Source organism: Balaenoptera acutorostrata, chromosome 15 (genome assembly GCF_949987535.1).
Source record: "Balaenoptera acutorostrata chromosome 15, mBalAcu1.1, whole genome shotgun sequence".
Taxonomy (NCBI): domain Eukaryota; kingdom Metazoa; phylum Chordata; class Mammalia; order Artiodactyla; family Balaenopteridae; genus Balaenoptera; species Balaenoptera acutorostrata.
In genome coordinates, this window is record NC_080078.1 from 4,431,420 (window position 1) to 4,446,372 (window position 14,953).

The window sequence follows — 14,953 nt, forward strand, 5'->3', positions numbered from 1 at the left end:
TCGGGCCTTACATTTAGGTCTTTAATCCATTTTGAGTTTATTTTTGTGTTATGGTGTTAGGTAGTGTTCTCATTTCATTCTTTGACAGGTAGCTGTCCAGTTTTCCCAGCCCCACTTATTGAAGAGGCTGTCTTTTCTCCACTGTATATTCTTGCCTCCTTCATCAAAGATAAGGTGACCATATGTGCGTGGGTTTATCTCTGGGCTTCCTATCCTGTTCCATTGATGTATATTTCTCTTCCCTAAAGTATATTTCAGTAAAGGTATGTACGTTGTTTTTTTAGACACAAGGCTATCGCACACTTAACAGACTACAGTATAGTGTAAACGTCAGTTTCTCATGCACGGGTACACCAAAAAATTCATGTGACTTGCGTTATGGCGGTATTTGCTTCATTGCAGTGTTGTGGAACTGAAGCTGCAATGTCTCTGAGCTGGGCCTGTATACCCAGAAGTGGGATTGCTGGATCGTATGGAATTTTTATTTAAAAGATTTTGAGAAAACTCCATACTGTTTTCCACAGTGCCTGCACGATGTTACATTCCTGCCTCCAATATGCAAGGGTTACGATTTCTCTACAACCTTGACAGCTGTATGTTGAAAAAGAAAGAAGAAATTGTAGCCATTCTAACAGATGTGAGGTACTATCTCATGATGATTTTGATTTGCAGTTCCCGGATGATTAGTGACGTTGAGCACCTTTTCACGTACCTGGTGCTGTGTGAAGTATTCCTAACACACATACACAGACACAAAGGGATAGAAGGAATCTTTTGGAAGTGATGAGTATATTACCGTGATGGTGGTGATGGTATCACAGGTGTGTGCATATGTCCAGACTCATCAAGTTATACAAATTAAACCTGGGCTGGATTTTGTGTATCAGGTATACGTAAATAAAGCTGTAAAAGCCCAGCAACAAGTGGTGTGTTTCCTGAGCCGGTGAAGCCCAGGTACATCTTTTCTCCTCTCCCAGGGGTGAACCCACCCAAGCAGCCGTTGAACTTGGCTCACTTTCCGTTTCTTTAGTTTCCCCTTCTATTACTTTTGTGTTTCTGCTTTGTTTTCAGATTGCAGCTAAGTGCGTCCCCATTTGTAGCAGCAGTGATTCTGAGTTTGGCTCTGTCGTTTGAAGACTTTCGATGGTCTCTCCAAAGCGATTAAGTTTCTACAGAACTAATCTCAGTTAGGTGAGAGGTGACAGAGGATCTGGTTTGTTAGTCTTTTCTTAGTCTTTTCTGTTCGTCTATTTGACTACTTTGACAAGCTCAAATCAGTTAAGAATCTCTTGCCCAGTGGGAGGAGAACGGCTCTTTAATCTCTAGACTGGTGAGTGTTTATTCCTGACCCATGTCTAAGACTTCAGAACTGAAGGTAAAAGTTCCATTTCTCTGTATGTCTGTGTGTCTGTAATTCAGAAAGGTCTTTACTTCTGACAGTGTGAGTATGTAATGTTTTTCTACTTCTGGATCTATTAAGGTAGATTGTAGAGTCTCTTAAATTCAAGGGTTTCTGTCTTGATTGGCTTACAAAGATACAAATGTGCTTATAAAAATTATGTATCCCTAAAATTCTCAGAGAGAAAGGAATTTGAACTTCTGATACTTTAAATGTGCTAGAAAAGTATTCTTACGGAAATCAAGTCAGGGAATTCCCTGGTGGTGCAGTGGTTAGGACTCGGTGCTTTCACTGCCAGGGTCCGGGTTCAGTCCCTGGTCAGGGAACTAAGATCCAGCAAGCCTCTCGGTGCAGCCAAACAAACAAACAAACAAAAAAGTCAACTCAGAAATTTAAAGACTTCAAGTTTACATAATTTAGGTAAATCTTTGGCAAATGAAGCTAGTTTAATAGTTTTGGTTTAATACAAAGTTACTCCTATCTTATTTATCAGTATTAGGCATACATTGAAAACAATTCTACTTGGGTGTGTTCCTCCTAAATTTATATAGGTGTACCCATCAAATAAGCGAACATTACTTCTACTTAATATTTAAGGTGATGACAAATGTAAATTTGTGTTTAGCCACATTTAATTATTCTTCTGACAAACTTTATTTCAACAGTAACTATGTTTTGTACTGTGTTAGCTTGCCGATACATTCCAAGATCTTTAGTTTACGTAAACCCTTGAACTGATACTAAATTGTGTTACTGACTGGATAATCATTGGATACCGAGGTCATTTCTAAGCAAGACAGAAACCGGAAACGTTGACCACTAAGCATAATCTCAAGTTCTATGCTCTTGCTGCATATTTTTATTTGTTACCTAGAGGCTATATCTGTGGGTGTGTTAATGAATGTGTTTGTCTCTGGCACTTGGAGAAGTTGTGTAAGGGATGTTTGTGGCTTCGTAATGTTGTGTTACGTGTTTTCATGAGCTCTGCTAGCCTACAATGCTGGTGTGTGATGGGCAGTTGTCAGTTATTCACTCCTAGTTTTCTTTGTGCAATGGAAGTAACTTTGGTTCAAAGTTGTTATGAATATAATATGAAGGAGGCTTGAGCAATAGTAATGTTATCGGCTGGAACAGAACTCAGGTGCAGCTGCTCATCGCTCAGAAGTCAATGTTCCAGAGACAAGGGTTGGTGGAAGAAGAAAGATGCTTTATTCAGGAAGCTGGCAACGTGGGAAGATGGTGGACTCGTGTCCCCCAAAGCATCTCCCAGTTGCCAGTTAGAGGGAAAAGGGGTTTATAGGGAAAAGACGGGAAGTCTCTGGGCTGTGCAGGTGGGGGCTACACGCAGAGTAGCACAGTCAGCTCTGACCGTCATCTTGACATTGGTCATGCAGTGGTGTGGTCAGTGTCATGTTGATTGTTTCCGGCACAGTTAATCTTCAAGTCCAGTGTTGGTTTGTTCCCGTTTCCTTGAGGCCAGTTCCTGGAATTGTGTAAGCCATTGGTTCAGGTCTGCTCAAGATGGAGCAGCTTATGTCATAGCTCCCGTCTGGTCATCATACAGTTAGCTCTCTCCTCTTGTAGAGGTTTTAGTATCTGCAAAACAAGTTAGGAATGTGTCTCTGACACTGTTACTTATGTCCTTGGGGAGGAACTAAAGATTCTGTGACTGCTGTTGTCCTGATCGTGAACTGCTTGAACCTGTTGTTTTGTGACTCAGGGGAGGCCTGGGAGACTGCAGCTGTTTTACAAGCAAGAGGCAGGGGACATGGAAGGGCCCTGCAGGGTCCTGCTTGGTTCCAACAACCGAGGGGTACAACTTTGTATGCAAGATGATGAGGTGTAGTTTTGTTTATTAACAGGAACAAAAATAGTTTGGTCCTAAAGTAAAATGACCGATTGTTCCAGCACCAGAAAGAGGATAGTGAAGGACACCACCTGAATGAATCTAGAAAGTTGTAGGAGATTGGTGGAAAGGGAATTGTATGGGTCTCAGCCGAAGGTGGCTCAGTTTTGATGTTTATTGCAGAGATTTTCAAAAAAGAGCTTATGGTTCTCTTAAGTATCATATATTATATTGATGCAAAGCTGGAGTTTGGTTTTCTCTCTGTAAAAATGATATATTTTTTCGTGGAGTATTGGTCTCCTTAATAAGTGGTTGGAAAAGTTGTTCTCTAAATCTGCCTAAACAGCAGAGATTCTGTATCTCACAGGAAGAGCTTTCTGCCCCTAGTTCTGAATTCATCCGGCCGCCTTATTTTCTTGAAAATAAATGCACAGGGAGTTTCCTGGTGGTGCAGCGGTTAAGAATCCGCCTGCCAGTGCAAGGCACACGGGTTCGAGCCCTGGTCCGGGAAGATCCCACATGCTTTTAGAAACTAGAACACGAGAGAGTGAGGTCATATGAAATTTGAAACGCTAAATATTGTCATAGTTTTAAGCAGTTTGAAGATTGCTGGAAGAAATGATTTGTCATTCATTCAAGTAATACGCATTTGAGGAATACTTGCAAAAAGTAAACAATAAGAAATCCTCTAGAGCCCGCGAGCCACAACTACTGGAACCCACGTGCCTAGAGCCCATGCTCCGCAACAAGAGAAGCCACCGCACTGAGCAGCCGACGCACCACTACGAAGAGAAGCCCCCGCTCACCGCAACTAGAGAGAGCCCACGTGCAACAGCGAAGACCCAACGCAGAGAAAAATAAATAAATAAATAAATAAATAAATAAATGTCTTTAAAAAAAAAGAAAGAAAATAAATGCACAACAAAATTCCTGCGTTTCTGAGAAAGTTAAGCTTCCTTAAAACTGTGTTCCTTTTGGTCTGGTTTTTTCTCTTTAAAGTGTACTGTCAGGAATTCCCTGGCATTTCAGGGGTTAGGACTGTGCGCTTCCACTGCTAGAGGCCTGTTTTTGATCCCTGGTCAGGGAACTAAGATCCCGCAAGCTGCGTGGCACGGCCGAAAAAACAGCAAAGACAAAATCATCATTAACTTTAGCCGTTAAACGAAGTCCAGGGCCTTTAGTTCCTCCTCAAGGGCTATTGGGTAATATTCTGAGCTAGGTCCTTGGAGCTGTTTTGCAGAGACTGAAACCCCCAGCATGTGGAAGAAGTTAACTGCATGCTGCCCACAAGCACGCAGACCCCAGACCAGTTGGAAGCAGAAGGCTGATGATGTTGAGTCCCCGCTACCTCACCACCAACCAATCAGAAGAATGTCCGTAAGCTGATCACGCACCCTGTAACCCGGTCTTCAACATGCAGCCCCTTTCTCTTTTCCCTATATAGTCCTCAAGCAAAACCTCAGGAGGGGAGAGTAGGTTCTTTGGAACGAGTCCACCTTCTCACCTGGGCTGCCGGCTTCCTCAGTAAAGCCGTGTTTCCTTTTACCCAACACTTGTCTCTCAGTATTGGAGTCCTGAATGATGCAAGATCTGCCTCATCTTCTGTAGTTTTTCCTCCATGAAAAAGAATTCAGGATTATTTTTCAGAGTTAAGAAATGTGGTTGGATAATCACAACGCCATTAAGCCACACCTCGTTGGGCAGCAAACAGGCGAAGCACACTGGTAATGACCACACACATCATGATTGTGAGAAGACTTTCATCTTTATTATATTTCCCCAAAAGCTGCATTGCACGGTACTCTTTAATAATCTAAAATAACATACAAACTCGTTGAGACGAGTTAAAAACTTACGGCTGAATTCCCACAATTCAGTAATGAGAACTAAAAATATACAAATTTATGCTTACAAGAATTGGGAGGAAATACCCACCTAGCTATAAGTAGAATGGAAATATTATGTAATAGATAAAATGTATATTATGTAATAGATAAAAGCAAAAATCTCTCTTGAAAATGTGAATAAAATTGTATATAGGTGTAAATATACAACAGCTGTAATACTCATCACAAAACTTGGTGGGAATAAGATGTTTCACAATGAAGACTATTTCAAAACTATTTAAAATACATCTATAAATATAAAGTATAAAAATACAATAATTTTATAGGTGACATTTTCAAAATAAGCCAGTGAAGGTTAAGTCATCAGTCATGACCGTGGGGCTCTAATTATATATTTTAAAGTTATTCCCTCCTGTTCTGAGCCCCCTACACGCCACCTTCAAAGGCTTCTAGACTGGGGCAAAGGAGTGTGTGAAAAAATGGGACCTCCAGTGTTCATCTCAGGGGAGATTTGAATGAAATGATCTGCAAATTGGGGTGGTGCCTTCCAAAGGGATGGAACGTGACAGAACCCTGATTTCTTATTGTCCTGCCACAGACTCCTAGAAGCATGCCCCGCTCCCAGGAGTGTGACACGAAAACTCTCTTGAGCTCGTTCTAGAAGACGCTGGGTTCTTCCCGATCATCTGCACAAGAGGCTTCTCCCTCCCTTCCTCACGGCTGTCGTCAGCGTGTGGATTGACCTCCTGTGCAACATCCTCATCTCTCCTGGGCTCTGTGATCTGGAAGTAAGAGAAGGAGCAAGGACGTCAGATTTCAAAGTGGCAACTGTCCAGGTACAAAGGTTTTCTTTCACATTCTTAGTTCTCACCAGGATTGAGACTCATTTACGATTGCAGTTTTATCTCAAATTCTCCATTCGGAGCCCCACTCCTGCACCGTTCATTGTTTTCAAGTGCGATTCTTGGAGTGTGGTGAGCCTGACTGCAAAAGCTCCTGAAGACACCTACGGCCAGGCCCCGTCATCTGCTTTGTAGCCAGGCCTCCGGGTGACTCTGCTCCGGGAGCTGGCCTTTGGAGAGCGCTGCTTTAGTCTCCGCGCACCTCGGTCCTTTGGCGCCACTTAAGTTCGGAACTTGGAGCCACACTGCGGACATCACTGACCGCCCAGCATCGTGGACCAGGAGACCTGCTGCCTGATCCCTAACCCTAATCCTGGATCCTAATGTCTATTGTATTATTAACTTTTAATTGACTTATTTTCTTTATTTTATTTTTGGCTGCATTGGGTCTTTGTTGCTGCGCGTGGGCTTTCTGTAGTTGTGAGTGAGGACCACCCTCCGTTGCTTCTCATGACGCTTCTCTTGTGGCGGAGCACGGGCTCTAGGCGCACAGGCTCAGTAGTTGTGGCTTGCGGGCTCTAGAGTACACAGGCTCAGTAGTTGTGGCTCGTGGGCTCTAGAGCGCAGGCTCAGTAGTTGTGGCGCACGGGCTTAGTTGCTCGGCGGCATGCAGGGTCTTCCCGGACGAGGGCTCGAACCCGTGTGCCCTGCGTTGGCAGGCGGATTCTTAACCACTGAGCCACCAGGGAAGTCCCTGGATCCTAATGTTTAAATAATCGTCAGTCCTAAACTTGGTTAGTGTTATGGGCTGAATGTTTGTGTCCCCCCAAATTCTTATGTTGAAATCTTAAAATCTTAACCGCTAAGGGGCTGGTATTAGGAGGGTGGGGGTCTTTGGGAGGTTATTAGGTCATGGGGTAGAGCCCTCATGAATGAGATTATTGCCCTTGTAATAGAGACTGTGGTCTGTTGTTTATAAGCCACGCAGTCTGTAGTATCTTGTTAGGGCAGGTCGAACGGACTAAGGCAGCTAGTTTGCCAGATTTCAACCAAATGTTTGCTGAATCCTCTGCCCACATCTAGAACTCTAATGTGTCCATTGTAACAAGCCATGCTGAAGATGGCATTCCTTAACCTTCACTCGTTCTGATAAACCGTCTTGACCATAAAGTTGAGGGGGAAAAGGTGAATTGTACAAGAGGAGTCATTGGTCCAGAAGTGGTGAGTCAGGGGAAGTAAAGAGTCACAGGTGATCTGGCCGTAAGCAATTGGAAAGTAAATTTGGATGAAAATAAAGCTAGTCATAATTGGTCTTTTCTTATTGAACGTGTAGGCTGTTGCATCTAATATCCTGTTTGTAGACATTTACTTTGTGGTAGGTAAATCCTAGAACCCATATCCCTGAGGGATGTAAGGCCAAAAATGAATTAAAAAGAGAAACTCGAAACACCGTATATGGAAAACAATCACCATCTCATCAGAGCTGTGATTTGGACCCCACTGCTTTGGGTGAAGTGACTTCAGTGAGACCCATGCGTCTGTGACAGACTGGTTTCCCCGAGGTCTGGCGCCCACGGGCCCCACGGTGCTGGTGTGTGTGTGTGGCTGTGAGGCCGCGGCTGGGCGCTGAGTCGGCGTGTGGCTGTGTGCCCGGCTGGCCCCCTTCCCAGCGTGAGAGGTGAGGTGGGTCCAGCAGTGGGATTCCTCCGATTTCCTCAGTAAGCAACGCGTCATTCCGCCCGCACCTTTGTGGACGCAGACCTACCTTTGCGCAGGCCGATGACCTCAGGCCTGCGTGGTCCCGGGGCCTCTAGGGCAAGAGGGCGCGATCTCTTCCCCACACCCAGAGCTCTGGATCAAAAGCCTGGATCTGGAAAGACAAACAGCCCCTGGAAGTGAGGATGACGCTGCCTCCCCGTGCCCCGCGTCCGGTTCTTTCTCGTCCGTCCCCAAGTCCCAGACCGAATCCCCGATGATCCCCACCTCCTCTCCGGCCCTGCCCCTCCCCCAGACCGCCACAGCCCACCCACCTGCTCGCACTCTTCCCGAGTGACCCTAGCGTTCCAGCCCATGGAACGGATGAACTGGAGACGCAGTTTGTGGAACAAGGGACGCTGGGAGCGGTTCTTTCCATAGAGGAACGAAAAGATGGCCTGTTTGGGGGCCTGGTTGTCCTCTTCCATGTCGTTGGCCACATAGCTGGGGAAAGACATCAGGTGGCTGTCATCAGCACAGGAAGGGCCTCCACTTGAGATCAGCTTCCCAGAAAAGAGGCAGGCTGAGCATCCTGACACGACCCACCCAGCCCTGCCCAGCGTCCCCGAGAGCCGCCCAGTCGTCAAGGCGCCACTGCCAGGCAGGACCTTCGGAAGGGTGCTTCTCACACCTTGATGATGCGGACAAAATCCAAACCCCCTGTTCCCTTCAACTTGTTGTATGGGCACACACCTCTCTCCCTATGTTGTAGGTGTATGTACAGTTCCTGAGGGCAGGAGCTGATCTGATCTATTTCTGCATTCATCCCTCTCCTACCAAATGACACATTTAGGGCTTGGTTCATCTTGATGCATTAATTCAACAGCCTTTTGTGAATCTCTGTTCCCACCACCTCATATTCCCCAGCATGTAGGGTGTACTTTATAAGGTTTCATTTTATGAATGAATGAATGAATGAATGAATGAACATTTTATCTCGTAGCCAAATGCAATACTGATTACCTCGAAGACTCACAATAACAAACATTCGCAAAATGAAAAGAATTGTGCTGAGTGTTTTGGGAATGCATGGACATTTTGACAAGACCTGCCTTCCACGTTGTGTCTAGTCTAATGGGACTGGGGAAGGGGAAGGGGGGAGATAAGAAATGACTGTAATGCAAAGCATCACATTCTAATACGATTTTAAGTAAAGTGCCTCCGGGATGCAGAAGTTAGGGAGATCAGACATCGTGAAGGTTTTGGTGTTTGAACCCACTTTAAGGATAGGGTCATTTTCTTCAGGTAAATGTGTGGGAAAGATCCCTGGACAGAAAAGCACGATAGAAACTTAGAGGGCAGGGTATTTGGAAGGAACAGTGACACAAAGGAATAAAGTATCAGGACAGTGTGATGGAGATTGCAGAGAGAGTTGAATTCCAACCCAGAACTCTGGCCTTGATTTGGCACGTAATTAGCCAATGACATTGTGTGAAGCGGTCAGACCTGGGTTTTGGAAGGACATTCAGGCAAATAGAGCCGACTGGCTTGGGAGACGTGGAAGAAACATCATTGGGGAGCATTTTCCACCAGGTCCGCGCTATGTGATAAGGGCCCCGATTGTGGCATTTGTCGTGGGAACGCAGAAACGGAAGATAATCACACTTGGTGCTGATGTGGGAAGACCCGAGACCGGAGAATCAGAACCGGAAACGTCTCAAGTCTGTTTACTTGTGGGCAGGATGGTGTCAGTTCTTTCTTCCTCTCCTCTTAGGAAGGTTTCGTGTTTTGCTTTGTTTCGTTCAGTGTTTTAATTGACATTAGGGCAGTTTGTTTTGACAATGAATGGTATAAAAAACATAACTTGGTTTGAAAAAGAAACCACTCTGCCGTAATCCTGTCATTTTCACAGCCAGAGTAAACGGTACAGAGGGGTTTCAAAAGATAGATGAAAGGTCAGAGCCCCAGGTCTCTCCCTGCGCCCTCCCAGGGTGTTGAATATTGATGGAGGGGATGGAGCAAGATACTCACAGAGCTATAAAGAAATGGATTCTCTGGAATTGCCAGGAGAAGAGCCCGGCCCGGCTGAAATAAGCTATCACCATCGACAGGAGGTACTGATGGAAAGAGGGAAAAAAACGTAGGAGAGAGGTCACATCGTGGAAGAGGAAAAACAGTGGGGTAAGGGAGCAGGGGACGAGGAATGGGTGGTGTCACTTGGAGAAGAGACCCCCGTGTTGGGTGAGCCTGATCATTTGGGGGAGGGGAGGGGACAGAAGGTCAGAGTTTGCGGCGCTCCAAGGATGGGAGGCTGTGGGTTTGAGGGCGTGGACTTAGGGCTGCTGGCACTGGACGGTGTTTGATGAACCGGAGCCAAGGCGAGTCCCCAGGAGCTGAGAGGAGAGGGGACTTAGGCAGCACCCACCAAAGGGGCACACCTGGGGCTCAGATCCCAGAGGGGACCTCGAGGCCCCTGGAGGGAAGTGTTGACAAGGCATCAGGTTGGGAGGGGAGTGGAAACGTGGGTGTAGAAAGCACCCCGCGTGCCCACCCAGGACAGGCGCTGGAGCAGGAATCCATCTCAGTGGGGGACTTACCTTGTCAGATACTTGCAGGTTTTTGTCCCAGGCGAGGAATTTCCTAATGACGGGATCCTCTGGGAAAAGAGGGCAGATGTTTGCCAGTGGGAACAGGGCTGTCGTGGGAGCATTCCAGAGCCAAGAGGGAGAACCACGCCCCCCCTGGGGAAATGCCAAGATGTGGCCCAGGGTGAAGCTGATGGGAAGAGGGGAGGGAAGACCATTCACTGTGGGAGGAAAAGGGGTGACTCCCCTTCGAGGGGGGCCGAGTGACAGGGAGTGATGCCCCTTCATCATGCATTCACGTACCAGTGCAGAGGGCATCGAGTTACTCACAGCCAGTTTCTCAATTGACAGTCACGTCAGGGAGCGAAGGTGGCTTGTCAGCCCCACCTCCCCCCCAACCCCCCCCCCCCCCCCCCCCGCGCCGTCCCACGCCAGTAAGATTCAAAAGGCCAGTAAGAGCTAGAGTCTCAGGGGTACAGTTGAAACCAAGCGAACCTAATCCTGTATCATTTCTAAATCTAACCCAGTCTTGTATCATTTGTGAGTCTAACCTAATCCTGTATCATTTATGTGTCCCCTGTGTCCTTTATCCGTAGACAGTCCGCCAGGGACGGAGAGCGCCCCAAGTAGCAGGGAATTCTTTTCCATTGGGAAAGTGTAGTCATTGGAAGTTTTGGTTTGTTTGTTTTTCAAGTATAGGATTGGAGGGTGCTGGGCGGGGAGGGGGTGGGTGCTGGTCCTTACCGAGCATCCTGTTGAAGACCTCGTGGTGCTCAGGCAGCACTGAAGACACCCGCTGTCGCTTGAGTTTCATCTTGAGCCCAATCAGCCAGTCCACGACCCAGGTGTCCTGGGCCTCAGTGGCCGGCTCGCCCTCCTCCTCCTCCTCTCTGAACGCCACTGACCTCTTCCTCTTACAGCCAGGGCGCTGAGGCGGGGAGCTGCAGCCGGCCCAGGGGGCTGAGAAAAGACAAGAGACTACAATAGGACGTTCTCATCTTGGGAGTTCAGCCACTGGTGACCACCCAACCCCACCCCGACTCCGCCTCCCCCCCGAAACACCCCTACCCTTTTCAGTCTCATAGACCTCTGACCTTGCCCCAAGTCATCTTTCCATCTTTCTCTGTCCATATCTACCTATCCCTCCCCTGACTCATTTTGTCATTTTTCCAGCTTCCTGTCCTGAAAACTCTTTCTCATGGTAGATAATTTCTCCCACTAGGAAAAAAGAAGAAAAAGAACCCTCCCCTTGTTTCCTCTCTTCCCCTCTCTCATCCTTGGATCTCATCTCCTAACCCTCTTTCTTGCTTCCCAGGGTTTCCGTGTCCCCAGCTCCTGTCCGCTCCTCCCTCAATCCCTGGCTTTCCGAATGTCTCCCTTCTTTCATAGGCACCTGACGCAGGTGCTCCTTCCCGACCTCTGTACCCTTTCCTCCTTACTGGTCAAGCCTCTGAAATTCCTTCTCGTGCCAGCTCCCTCACCTGACGGTCCTGGTCTTTCTTCGTTGACAGTCACCTCCAGGGGGTACCCTGAGGAGCTGGGCTGGGAGTCCTGGTCCTCAACCTGGGAACTCGGTTGACGACTGGCCATGATTTCTCCCAAACTCTTCCCTTCCTCAAAGCCTGGACTCTGCTTTGTCCCAACTCTTCTTCTGGACTTGGGCAAAACACAAGTGGTCGTCCCTTCTCCAAGCTGCGGGGCAACTGGCAGTGGAGAAAAGCTCTGGCGAGATGCTATTGTCCACCTCTGCTGCCGAGCGCCACGGAGTCTGGTCCTTCCAATCAGGAAGGTCGGAAGCCTGTGACGTCATCATGGGTCATTCCAACCTGGCCACCAGTTTGAATGAAAACACAAGTAACTGTCAGACCTATGTGTGCACTTGTCCCAGAGATCAGGGGAAAATGGTATCTCCTGCCACTGACCCAACCTCTGCCCGTCCTCCAAAACCCCCCTCAAGGTGTCCGGACCCCTCTTTACCGCTTCCCAGCAGGTGCGCTGTCCTCTCCCTGCTGGACTCTCCCCCTCGCTCCCGTTCCTTTTCCACGGCCTGGTGGGAGAGTGGGGAGAGGGACAAGGAAACTTAGGGGAAGCAGCAACGGTTAAGCCTTATAAGAGTGAGAGAAGTATGTAAAAAAAAGATCCCAGGTGCACTGACTGACTGGATTGAAAAGTTACGTTAAAACACGCAGTTTGGCAAAGCTCTTCTGCTCAATGTGTACTGACACTGTGTTCAGAATTCTGTACTGGGGGAGCACACGTCCGCCACCCTCAGGCACCTTTGAGTCCAAGAGCCATTCTGAGAAGCTAAAATCAGAGAGAAGTACAGGTGCTCACGCACCCTTCAAAGGGGGTCTACAAACAAACACAAAACAACAAAAAAGGGCACCTTTGGATTTCACAAAGTCCATGGATTGTCCAAAGCCTGCCCCTCGATTCCAATTAAGAAATTCTAGTCTACTTACCAAAAAGTTTTTTTTTTTAAACATCTCTATTGGAGTATAATTGCTTTACAATGGTGTGTTAGTTTCTGCTTTATAACGAAGTGAATCAGTTATACATACACATATGTTCCCATATCTCTTTCCTCTTGCATCTCCCTTCCTCCCACCCTCCCTATCCCACCCCTCTAGGTGGTCGCAAAGCACCGAGCTGACCTCCCTGTGCTATGCGGCTGCTTCCCACTAGCTATCTATTTTACGTTTGGTAGTGTATATATGTCCATGCCACTCTCTCACCCTGTCACATCTCACCCCTCCCCCTCCCCATATCCTCAAGTCCCTTCTCTAGTAGGTCTGTGTCTTTATTCCCATCTTGCCACTAGGTTCTTCATGACCTTTTTTTTTTTCCCTTAGATTCCATATATATGTGTTAGCATACTGTATTTGTTTTTCTCTTTCTGACTTACTTCACTCTGTATGACAGACTCTAACTCCATCCACCTCACTACAAATACCTCCATTTCATTTCTTTTTGTGGCTGAGTAATATTCCATTGTGTATCTGTGCCACATCTTCTTTATCCCTTCATCCGATGATGGACACTTAGGTTGCTTCCATGTCCTGGCTATTGTAAATAGAGCTGCAATGAACATCTTGGTACATGACTCTTTTTGAATTATGGTTTTCTCAGGGTATATGCCCAGTAGTGGGATTGCTGGGTCGTATGGTAGTTCTATTTTTAGTTTTTAAAGGAACCTCCATACTGTTCTCCATAGTGGCTGTGTCAGTGTACGTTCCCAGAAACAGTGCAGGAGGAGGGTTCCCTTTTCTCCACACCCTCTCCAGCATTTATTGTTTGTAGATTTTTTGATGATGGCCGTTCTGAGTGGTGTGAGGTGATAACTCATTGTCGTTTTGATTTGCATTTCTCTAATGATTAGTGTTGTTGAGCATCCTTTTCACGTGTTTGTTAGCAATCTTCTATCTTCTTTGGAGAAACGTCCATTTAGGTCTTGTGTCCATTTTTGGATTGAGTTGTTTGTTTTTTTGATATTGAGCTGCGTGAGCTGCTTGTATATTTTGGAGATGAATCCTTTGTCAGTTGCTTCGTTTACAAATATTTTCTCCCACTCTGAGGGTTGTTTTTTTGTCTTGTTTATGGTTTCCTTTGCTGTGCAAAAGCTTTTACGTTTCCTTAGGTCCCATTTGTTTATTTTTGTTTTTATTTCCATTTTTCTAAGAGATGGGTCAAAAAGGATCTTGCTGTGATTTATGTGATAGAGTGTTCTGCCTATGTTTTCCTCTAAGAGTTTTCTAGTGTCGGGCCTTACATTTAGGTCTTTAATCCATTTTGAGTTTATTTTTGTGTTATGGTGTTAGGTAGTGTTCTCATTTCATTCTTTGACAGGTAGCTGTCCAGTTTTCCCAGCCCCACTTATTGAAGAGGCTGTCTTTTCTCCACTGTATATTCTTGCCTCCTTCATCAAAGATAAGGTGACCATATGTGCGTGGGTTTATCTCTGGGCTTCCTATCCTGTTCCATTGATGTATATTTCTCTTCCCTAAAGTATATTTCAGTAAAGGTATGTACGTTGTTTTTTTAGACACAAGGCTATCGCACACTTAACAGACTACAGTATAGTGTAAACGTCAGTTTCTCATGCACGGGTACACCAAAAAATTCATGTGACTTGCGTTATGGCGGTATTTGCTTCATTGCAGTGTTGTGGAACTGAAGCTGCAATGTCTCTGAGCTGGGCCTGTATACCCAGAAGTGGGATTGCTGGATCGTATGGAATTTTTATTTAAAAGATTTTGAGAAAACTCCATACTGTTTTCCACAGTGCCTGCACGATGTTACATTCCTGCCTCCAATATGCAAGGGTTACGATTTCTCTACAACCTTGACAGCTGTATGTTGAAAAAGAAAGAAGAAATTGTAGCCATTCTAACAGATGTGAGGTACTATCTCATGATGATTTTGATTTGCAGTTCCCGGATGATTAGTGACGTTGAGCACCTTTTCACGTACCTGGTGCTGTGTGAAGTATTCCTAACACACATACACAGACACAAAGGGATAGAAGGAATCTTTTGGAAGTGATGAGTATATTACCGTGATGGTGGTGATGGTATCACAGGTGTGTGCATATGTCCAGACTCATCAAGTTATACAAATTAAACCTGGGCTGGATTTTGTGTATCAGGTATACGTAAATAAAGCTGTAAAAGCCCAGCAACAAGTGGTGTGTTTCCTGAGCCGGTGAAGCCCAGGTACATCTTTTCTCCTCTCCCAGGGGT

The 14,953-nt window shown here is 46.3% G+C and overlaps 2 protein-coding genes across 11 annotated transcripts in view; one reads left to right on the top strand and one right to left on the bottom strand.

Annotated features, from left to right (window-relative positions):
- ZNF12 (zinc finger protein 12) overlaps positions 1-14,953 on the top strand; it is a 92,914-nt gene that overhangs the window by 26,725 nt on the left and 51,236 nt on the right. The gene's annotated exons all lie outside the window — the stretch shown is intronic.
- Positions 1-14,953, bottom strand: part of LOC103012106 (uncharacterized) — a 48,321-nt gene that overhangs the window by 8,179 nt on the left and 25,189 nt on the right. Inside the window, 8 exon segments of the mRNA XM_057528704.1 lie at positions 5,811-5,874; positions 7,752-7,804; positions 7,965-8,133; positions 9,661-9,746; positions 10,227-10,285; positions 10,959-11,174; positions 11,696-11,917; positions 12,192-12,261. Coding sequence (XP_057384687.1) covers positions 5,811-5,874; positions 7,752-7,804; positions 7,965-8,133; positions 9,661-9,746; positions 10,227-10,285; positions 10,959-11,174; positions 11,696-11,917; positions 12,192-12,261 — 939 coding nt within the window.